Raw genomic sequence first — 10658 nt, forward strand, 5'->3', positions numbered from 1 at the left:
ACAGTGAGGTTCAAAAGTTCGAAATTATTACCAATGCATCTGATGACTAAATTAACGGAAAAGATTTGCTATAGTCTCGCAGCCGCCAGGCACTGGAGAATAAAAGGTTACTGACAGTACCAAAAACTCAAAAAGCATTTTTTGTACCTTACTGATGTTTTTTTTAAAAAAAACTGCGTTCGAAAGTTTGTACTAAAAAAATTGACTTGACTAAGAGAAGGCTGACAAATCATTCTACTAAACAGTATGCCCACAAACGCTCTTCTTGCCCTGAGTAAGCGCATTTTCTTAAACAGGAGTTTTGATGTAATAGCAGGAGTTGCACCACAGCTTGTCACCACTACATGGATTTCCCAAGTGACACCCCTTTTATATTTTATATTTTTTTAGGGTGTCAAATTATAACAATATACTGAAACAAATAAGTTCCTGATTCAATTGTTTTACACCTTACGCCACTCGTGACTATATCGTTAATTCAGTTACACCACCATTGACGGTTTCCGACGGTGATTCAAAATTGAGACGGTGGTTTAAAACAGCAATTTCCATGTTTTAGTGCTTGTTAATTAAAACAAAAATGGTTGATTTTTTGACGATTTGTGTTTGTTGAGTAGTTGCCCGAAATAATAGTTACACATAACGTAATTTTTGAGATTTACTTGGTGTATTTGTTGCTGACAACGTACTACTTTGGCTCTTGGGCTTTGCAGTAACTTTTCGCTTTCTTTATGTTATCTTGTCTTTCTTAAATCAGCTGCCTAACTTCAACTGGTAAAATTGTATGATGAACCAAAATATTGCCTTGACCAAGCATATTTACATCTTTTGCTTTAAATGCATTAACTGTTTGGCATAAACTGTGAAAACTCTGCCTTAACAAAGTCACAGTACAAAAAGGTCATTGGCTGGATATATTGTATACACTTTGTTTGCGATTATCGAAGCGGAACAAGTTCAAAATGTCAACCACCCTTCAATAGAGTGAAACCAAACAACTGTTAGGAAGAAAAACAGAGCACAAAGACCAAACAGAATGTGCTTAAAAATTAGGCACAAAAAAAAGAAAGCAGCCTGTTACACGTATACAATGTGTTTTTATGTATAAATACCCTTTTATAATCTTGATGTATTGTATCGTGTGTTTTTTTCGATATTTAAGTGTGCTCCACGTTGTTTCTTTTTAGATAACCTATTGCTGCCAAGCATAATATCAAGGTAATAGAGCTCTTCTGGCAAATGTATTTTATTGCTACGTTTTGACGTCCTATCATGCCGCCTTCATCAGCGTAAATGACACTAAATGCGCGTAGTACAGTGCAAGATAAACAAAGGAAAAAAAGAATTAAACGCAAGCACGTTACAACGCAACGAAAACACCGCGCGATAACGGATGATTGGGCCTCTAATGTTTGAGCAGGTACCTGTAGCACGCTGAAAGCATCACGTCTGTTTTGATGTTCATTGTGTTGCCCCGTTGGTGAATATTCCATGCTTTAAGAAATAGTCTTTTCCTGTGGTCAGGCTCTCAGACCACAACAGACGCCGCATTGAAATTAATACGGTGGCCTTGTGACACCGCGTGATTGGAAAGGGACGACTTCTTCGCGTCCCTGTTGACAACATCCCGTGGATGTTCTTTTCGGCGGGTGTTGAGTGACTTTCCAGTTTCCCCGATATATACCAGAGGATACTCGGCGCAAGGAATAAAATATACAACACATCGTTGTTCAAAGGTATTGATGGGATCTTTCGGGTGACTCAGTAGTAACATGTTGCGATGTTGCGACGCGAAGAAGTCGGCCCAGTGCAAATCAACATAGCAGTTGACTCACCACTGTGGCATATCTTTCAAACCAGTGGTACTCAACCTGTGGTGCGCGTATAACTAGCGGCACGCCGTATCATCAAGTTGTACGTGATTAGCTATCTGTCTTACTCAGTTTAAGTCAGATTCTATATCATAACTCAACTGACCCAACTGATCAGCCCTGGTTTGGGGCGAAACTCGATAAGAACATAGTGACTTGGGACCAGCTAATGAAACCAAAATGGCTAGTTGCATTAAGCCATGCAGTGGCTTAAAACAATCCGGCTAAAAACGGGTCGTGGCTTAAACTCGTTGTATCATATTGCATAGTTTATCTGGCTTACATGTCATTACATGTAGCCAATTGAAAATCCATTTTGCCTGACTTAAAACGTGTCCGAAAAGATAAATGTCATTGCAGAAGGTTTTGCGACCAAACGAATCAAATCCCAACCTACAGTCAAGAAAAAATGACCAGCTTAGGCATTTGGATTATCACCTGCCAATATTAGCCTTTGACGTTTATATACATATATACACATAGAAATATGATTATCTACATACAGAACTGTAGATTTGGAGTTCTGTAAATGGTGGAGGCTGATTTGATTGTAGACCGCTTTAAATCAATGAAATATTTTGAAAATAATGCAAGGAATTTTACATCGCTTTTGTTCACTCAAGTTTGGAAAAAAAACGCACAAATTTGTTTCAAACCGTTGTATTTAAGTTGTTGTTTCTTGTAGCATCACGTCAAGAAACCAAACAATTTTGCTGACAATATTTACAAATCCCTTGCTAATATTTACATTTCTTAGCTCGAGAAACCAACTGATTAAGTAAACACATCATTTGTTTGATCAGGCAGTTTGAATTAACGGCTAGTTTGTCCAATCAAAACAAAACGTTCTCCCAGATAAAATGTAGTTTGTTATTACAGCAAGATTGTAGAACAATCACATACACTCATACAGTGTAGTTCAAATACAGATTTTTCAACAATTTAACATTAAACAAAGTAAAAAAAAGCTTACTATTCTGGCATAAAAAGCGTATAGGCTAATTTTAAGCACAAACTTCTGGAAACTTATTATGTTAGGTTAATCTGTTTCGGTTTGTTGACTTTTTTCCCGACGAGGTTATATCGTCGTATTTTTTAATTTCCCATTCGAAAACAAAGTGCTGGCTGTTTTGTTTTCGTTGCCAGAACCAGATGGACGCGACTCAAAAACGTTTTCTTTAACTGAATTGAACTTCCAAGTTCAATTCTGCCCAAAGAAAGCAAAACGGACAAATGTAACGGTATTGTGCAACCAAAGTATTTGATGGATTGAATTTCACGGTTACCTACCATCTTCGAATCTGTTAAAATCTCCGCCACACTCGGTTATTTCAGAATCTGTAGCAGTCAAATTGTCTGCACGAAAACCCAGTTTTCCCGCTTTGCCATTTTGTTTGAGTTGCTGTTGTTGCTGCTGATTTACAACTAAAAAACATGGACACTTAATATTTTAATTGTGCTACAAAAGGATCGGCAACCATTTTTGCACTTTGGACCGTTTTTAAAACTGATTATTTTGCGGACCGGCCTTTAAAAAACTACAAGTATTCAGCAATACAAACGCATTTATTAGTTTATGATTTTAGGGATGGACGGCAAAGTGTTTCAAAGCATCTGATATAACTTATAATTTAATATAACTTTCATTCTGAAAAACTAAAACTAGATCAACTTACCACTGGTGATATCGTTCATGTTTTCACCAACGGCATTTAAGGTGGCGCCTGCAAGTTCCTCATTTTCGATGTTGTGGTCGAACCCTTTCTTTCATCTACGGCAGATAGGCTAACGTCAGCATCATCCAAAACTACAAAAACACAAACACTCGTAATGGTCAAGTAACGTCTTAAACGAGTGCCGTCTAAAACTGTGGGTACGTTGAACACATCATAAGCTACAAGCCCAAAGGTCTGACGAAATTCGACTGTACAAATTTTCGATGAACTATCTTCGACCACTGACTTAACATTTTTGTGGAAGTTTAAAAAGAAGCCCAAGAAACATACGCTTCTAATTCCCAGAAAAATCAACTGGGTACATTATTAAACCTATCGTTCCTGTTTTTTCGTGCAACATGCTAAATATTCGTATTGTTGTACATGTACAAGTAGAACGTAAGTTGATGATGTTATTTTTCGCGAGTGTAAACTTTTTTAACATAAAAAGTAAAGAGATACTAAACAAATAATGCATTTTCCCTCGTTTTAAGCTTTACAGTATTTGTTACCTACCTTGTGAATGGCCCGACATTTCATTTGAAGAAGAATCTACCTCCATATGTTGAATGTTATCAGTCATTTAACTTTATTTCCTAAACATAGTGAAATTGAAAGTATATCTTCAGGAAGTTTTCCATAATGATCGCACAGCAAACCAATTTACCGTAAAAGGAAATTGTTTGGTTTAATCAGTCTTTAGAAAAATAACTATAAGAAAAGGGAGAAGACGTTAATCACCCGGAGGATCAAAAGTTCGGAATTATTACCATACAATGCGACTAAAGTCCAATGACTGGAATAACGGAAAAATTTTTGCCTCTCGGCCATCGGAGGCTGCAAATTGGAAGGTCACTAACTGTATGAAGAACTTGAAAAAAGCGTTTTTTGTATCATCCTGATGACTTGCTTTTCTATTTCACCCATCCTAAAATAACTGCGTTCGTAAATTTTTCCTAAAAACAGTGACCTGACTGAAAATACTGACAAATCATTCTACTAAACAGTATGCCAACAAACGCTGTTTTTGCCCTGAGCAACTGGGCTCGCAATTTCTATGCAGCAGTTGTAAAGGATAAGCCGAAGTTGCACCACAACTTGTCACTATATGACGTCACTTTTTGTATTTTACGGTGTTTAGTTACAAACACAATTTGTGACAAAGACACCATTACACCACTCGTGACTATATTGTCGAATCAGTTCCATCACCAACAGCGGTTTTATATTTCATTACGCAACCTTTATTTAGGGTAGTGGACGAAATAGACTCTGCTTTGAATGGGCAAGTTCCTGGATTGGGTGCTTGTCTCTTAAAAAACTTGGGCATTTTTTTTATTTGTTTGTTCAGTAGTTGCCAGTTGTACTCAACAGAATTTTTCAGACACTGCCAACGTACTATTTATGGCTCAAAATGTATGCGGACAAATTACCGCTTACGTACGCATTTTTGAAGAAAAAATCCTAAAATTTGATTAAACGTTGCCGCTTAGACCCATGTTTAGGGCACATGGGGTTCCATTATTCAGTCTATCTAAGTTAGCACGGTTGTACTAATTGTTTACCAACGGCGTTTTTTCGTTGACCATTGCCATCTACAACCAGTGGCGGCTCGTGCCTAAAATTTCTGGGGGTGCTGCTCCAAATTTTAGCCTTTATTGAACATATATAAGTTGGCAATATATATAGGAAAGCCACATTTCTAGATTTCCAGCCATTGTTTTGTGTAGAAAAACAAGTAATACAAATCTTAATTAGCAACTCCATTGTGACGTAATTTTCGTTACGCATTAATGTATACGAGTGTAACAGCAGACGGTATCATTGGGGAATTTTGTTTACTTGCATGGCAACGGGCCAAACTCAATAACGTGCAGTAATAATGTGACACAAAAACACACGTGACACAGACTGGAAACGAAGCGGTTGCAAATACGGTAAAACACAGCAACAATATATTGAACAAAATAGTAATAAATGAGTCGAAAAGTATTTCAGTTTGACAACACCTAAGAATAACTGGTTATAACAATGACCACTAACTAACACACCTGCTATTCAGTCATTAATATAGTCATGTTTTATTTGAGTAACTTATAGTCACAGACTACAACACAAATGAATTGAGAGCTTTAAACATTGTATACTTTTTTCTGGAAAAAAAGGTAAACGTATACACAACTTTAAACAAATACAGAGTGATTGGAAAGGAATTTTATAGTTAACACGTTTTGTAGTACATGTATAGCTTATGTGTAACGGTTAACATCGCCCGCGTTTAGATTCAACTGTCCTCCTTTTATCTCTCCTCCAATGAAAGTATTACTGGTAACCACAGTTCCGGTCTTTTTAACACCACCATCTTTATTTGGTGCAGCTCCTATAAACCACGTTAAATTATACTGTGTTTATTAAATTTTACAACATTTAACATCCACAAAGTTATATGCTACTGGAAAGCACACAAGAAAAAAAAACTAGGCAAACTGCGCCCTCGTTGGAATCGAAAATGGTGTATAATCACTTTATTGTATTGTGATGTTGCAAAACTTACCAGCTTTGTATTTGTTTACATCTCCTGCGTTTCCGTCAAATGTCACATTTTGTAATGTTGTATTTTCAAGGCAGTTTATCGTTTGTCTGTTCCCGTCAATTGCAGCCCTTTGTTGAGAAGGTCCTTGTCCTGAAAACTAATTGTTTGACACAGCCTTCTAGTAGTTATTTTTTATGCAACGTGTTATTAAACTTCGTTTCCGTGCAGAACAACTAATGAAAGTACAAACCTAACCGTTTTGCATGTGTATGAGAAAATTTAGACTTGTCTAGAATTTTCCTGTTAGTGATGTTTTTGTATGAATTATTCTTACCTTTCGTATAGTCGTTTACGCTTCCTGCATTTGCGCTTATAGCTGCATCGGTAATTGGAATGTCTTTGAATTTATTTTCCTGAACATATTTTTTTTCCTTGTTTACTTGTTCTGTAATTTGAAAACATTTGCAAATTTTTTAACTGATAATCAAAAACAGATTTATATAAGATGCAGCCTTCCACACTTTACTGGTACTTTGTCGTTTAAAATTAGTAAATTAATTAAATTGTCGTTTATACAATTACTATGCAAAATCTTTTCAAACCTAGCTAAGATATAAAAAAAGCAGAAAGTAGGTCGCTTTGTCATTATTGCTTCGTCTGTGGCATAGAAATATTGCTATAACTAAACCAAGATACTCTTAACTTACGTTGGGCCTTGGGATACACATCTTGGAATGGACTGTGTTTTTTTTGTTTTTGCTGATGAGGTGTTTCTTTAGGACCTGGCATGATACGAGATTGATGATTTTGTTTCATACAGCTTGCGACATTTTTAAGATAAACGGTAATCAATACAAAACAATTGCAGTAGTTTGTAACATTGTACTATTTGTTGCCTACCTTATGATTGGCTCAAAGTTTCGGTTGCTGAGGAATCTACCTCCATGTCTTCGACGTTATCCCCCATTTTGGTTTCAAAAATGCTTTGTTTTTTACTGTTAATGACCTAAAACCACTATTTCCTATAACAACCATAACAAAACATTACAGAAAGTTTAAAACAAACAATATGAAACCAAACGTGTTCCTTTAGGTTAGGTTCCATAACGATCGTGCGACAAACTAATTCAGTACAAGGAAATTTATGGATAGAATTACTTTTTTATAAAAATGACCTCAACAAAAGGAAAAAGATGCCACTAACCATGAGGATTAAAAGTTCGGAATTATTACCGTACAATGCGACTAAGTTCAATGCCTGGGTACCGGAAAATGTTTGTTTTTGCTTTAAAACTGCCCTGCACTGGAGAATGGAAAATCACTGTTTGAATCTAATACTTGTACCTTCGTGGTAATCAACCTTTTCATCTAACCCATCTAAAAACAGCTGCTTTCGTAAATTTGCACTAAAACATTGACCCGACTCAAAATACTGCACATCATTCTACTAAACAGTATGCCAGCAAACGCTGTTCTTGTCATAAGCAACTGGAATCGCAATTTCTAGTAGCAGTTTTAAAGGATAAGCCGAAGTTGCACCACATTTTGTCACCACCACATGGATTTCCCCAGTGACGCCAATTTTGTTTTTTACGGTGTCAAATTATGAAAATCTACTGAAACAAGTTCCTGATTCAATTGTTTTACACCTCACACCACTCGTGACTTTGTTAATTCAGTTACGCCACCATTGACGGTTTCAAATTTCATTGCGCAACTTTTTCATTACGCAACTCCGACGGTGGTTCAAAAAGAGACGGTGGTTCAAAAACAGCAATTTCCATGGTTTGGTGCTTGTTAATTAAAACAAAATTGGTTGATTTTGTGTTTGTTGAGTAGTTGCCTAAAATAATAGTTGTACATAATATAATTTTTGAGATTCACTTGGTGAATTTGTTGCTGCCAACGTACTATTTGGCTCTTGGGCTTCGCAGTTACGCAGTAACTTCTCGCTTTCTTTATGTCATCTTGTCTTTCCTTAAATTAGGTGCCCAACTTCAACTGGTACAATTGTATGATGAACCAAAATATTGCCTTGACCAAGTATACGTTACATCTTTTGCTTAAAATGCACTAACTGTGGCAAAAACTCTGCCTTAACAAAGTCACAAAAAATAGTCATTGGTTGTATACATTGTATACACTTTGTTTGCGATTGTTATCAAAGCGGAACAAGTTCAATATGTCAACCACCCTTCAATGACATTTAGTGTTTGGTACAGGATCTTTCCCGCATGCAAGTAGTAGGCATCTTTATTGTCGACGATCGCTGATTATATATAAAATTATCTGTAAGAATAATTGACAAAGCAACAGTGTTTTCTAATCAGATAGAATCTATTTGAATAAGAACGACTCAAGATGCCTTTTTTGGGTGAAATATATATCGTTAAACAATTTTGTTGACTGATTTTAATTAGGAAGCACTGTTGCTTTGTCAATTATTCCACCCTTCAATGGAGTGAAACCAAACAACATTGGTTGCGAAAACATTTTTTTCAGTTAAAATCGAATAATTAACTAATATGAGATGGATTTTAAAATCTATGTCCATCACCTAACATCTGAAACATATTTTTGATCATTACGGGAAAATTTTTATTGCAATTTGGTTGCAAAAAGATCTAAGATGCAAAATATTTTGTCGCATTGAAAAGTCCCGAAGGAATTGAGTTACGAAAAACCCACAGATATTTTGTACTTTCCAAAATCTAAATTTGGGGTACTCTTCCCACATTTTAAATAAAACCCCCATCTTTATGACACGTGAAGGGTTTTGTATGGTGTTAATTCATTCGTAGCGACTACTGGCTGCCAGGAACAATGGCAAAGCGGAACTTGATGTCTTTGTGTCTGATACGCGCAACACACAGATGGTGAAATACCCAGCAAACTTTTCCAACCCGTATATTTGAATACGAGGAACTTGTCATTACCAGCTGATCTCAACTGTTGATCTTTTGCTTGTCGGAAAACGAACTAAGCAACGAATCAACTTTACTGTTGTTGTTTATTATGTTGTAACGAACTCATACCTTAATTGTGCATGTAACTTTGTCAATTTATGATTATGCAGACGAATTAGTGCTTATGATTACTGTTTAAAAATCCCCGTATTTGTTTAAACTTTGCCGTTTAGAGCCATGTTTGGGAAATATGGGATTCCACAATTCGGCATAGTAGGTTACGACGATTATACTAATTGTTTACCAAGGGTGTTTTACACCTTCACACTTTCTGAACGATTTTCTACAATTACACTACAGTAGTTCATGTAAAACGAATTTATGTAAATTATCTGAAATCAAATAAAATTGACCAATTTAAAATTTGCACTTTTCCATTGCATCTACCACACAAATGAACCGACAGTTTTAAACATTGTACACTTATTTACAACAAAAAAGGGTAAACGTACACGCAACTTTTAATATTCAGAATGACAGTAAAAGGCTTTATAGTAAACACGTTTTGTTAATATGCAGTTCATTTGTAACGGTTAACATTGCCCGCGCACAGATTAAACTCCCCTCCTTTTATCTTTCCTCCAGTAAAAGTATTAACCACATGTCCTGTCCTTACAACGCCACCAACTTCACTCGGAACAGCTCCTATAAACAATGTTAATTAAACCAACTTGGATGCTACTGGAAAAAAACAAACAAAACAATTGAGAAAACAACGCTCTCTTTTCGTTGGAATCGAAAATGGTAGATTACTGACTTTATTGTATCGTGATGTTGCAAAACTTACCAGCTTTGTATTTGTTTACATCTCCTCCGTTCCCGTCAAATGTCACGTTTTCTAATGTTGTGTTTTCAAAGCGGTTTATTGTTGTTTTGTTCTCGTCAGTTGCAGCCCTGGATTGTGATAACCCTTGTCCTAAAAAGTAAATATTTTGACATAGTCCGCAAGTTATTTTATTAATGCAACGGGTTATTAAACCTCGTTTTGTGCAATAATTAACTTTACAATGAAGGCAATGTCGCCATAAAAAGCTTGCAAAGGCGTTCATTTTGCTCATTCACAACGGGTTAATAACTTACTTATTGTTTATCAACCTGATTGCAAATCCAATTCTTAACACTTTTAAAAAACTTTTACAATTGCATGTGAATTTGTTAACTTATATTACATCTTGACCAAACGGTAAAGACACACAAACAAACATATCATTCTTACCTTTGGTGTAATCGTTTACGCTTCCTGCACATGCGCTTATGGTTGCATCAGTAATTGGAATGTTTTTGAATTCATTTTTCTGAACAGCGTTGTTTGCTTTATCTGTAAATTGGAAACATTTACACTAATCATTGAAACATATGAACATAACATGCAGCTTGAATTCACATTTTAATGGTGCTAATTTGTCGTTTCAAATTAGTAAATTAAACGAATTTTGTTTTTACAATTACCGTGGAAAAACTTTTATAACCTGGCAATTATACAAACAAAAATGCGGAACATAGGTCGATTTGTCATTATTTCGCTTTGTCTGTGGTAAAAGATTTGCTGTCACAGAATCAAGCTACTACTAAC

General features: G+C 35.8%; 1 protein-coding gene and 1 long non-coding RNA gene across 2 annotated transcripts; both read right to left on the reverse strand.

The window, feature by feature from the left end:
• Nucleotides 1-5738: 5738 nt before the first annotated feature.
• LOC145229557 (uncharacterized) lies at nucleotides 5739-6908 on the reverse strand. The gene is made up of 4 exons (XM_080094911.1): nucleotides 6827-6908; nucleotides 6454-6564; nucleotides 6141-6269; nucleotides 5739-5966 (listed from the first exon to the last, which is right to left on the reverse strand). The coding sequence occupies exons 1-4, from the start codon at nucleotides 6906-6908 to the stop codon at nucleotides 5836-5838; spliced, it is 453 nt and encodes a 150-aa protein (XP_079951037.1). The 3' UTR covers nucleotides 5739-5835.
• Nucleotides 6909-9393: 2485 nt separating this feature from the next.
• LOC145230763 (uncharacterized) lies at nucleotides 9394-10399 on the reverse strand. Its single transcript, XR_013860758.1, has 3 exons — nucleotides 10302-10399; nucleotides 9873-10001; nucleotides 9394-9730 (listed from the first exon to the last, which is right to left on the reverse strand). It is a non-coding gene; the product is annotated as an uncharacterized LOC145230763 (long non-coding RNA).
• Nucleotides 10400-10658: the final 259 nt, after the last annotated feature.

Source organism: Phallusia mammillata, chromosome 5, assembly GCF_965637545.1.
Source record: "Phallusia mammillata chromosome 5, kaPhaMamm4.hap1.1, whole genome shotgun sequence".
Lineage (NCBI taxonomy): Eukaryota > Metazoa > Chordata > Ascidiacea > Phlebobranchia > Ascidiidae > Phallusia > Phallusia mammillata.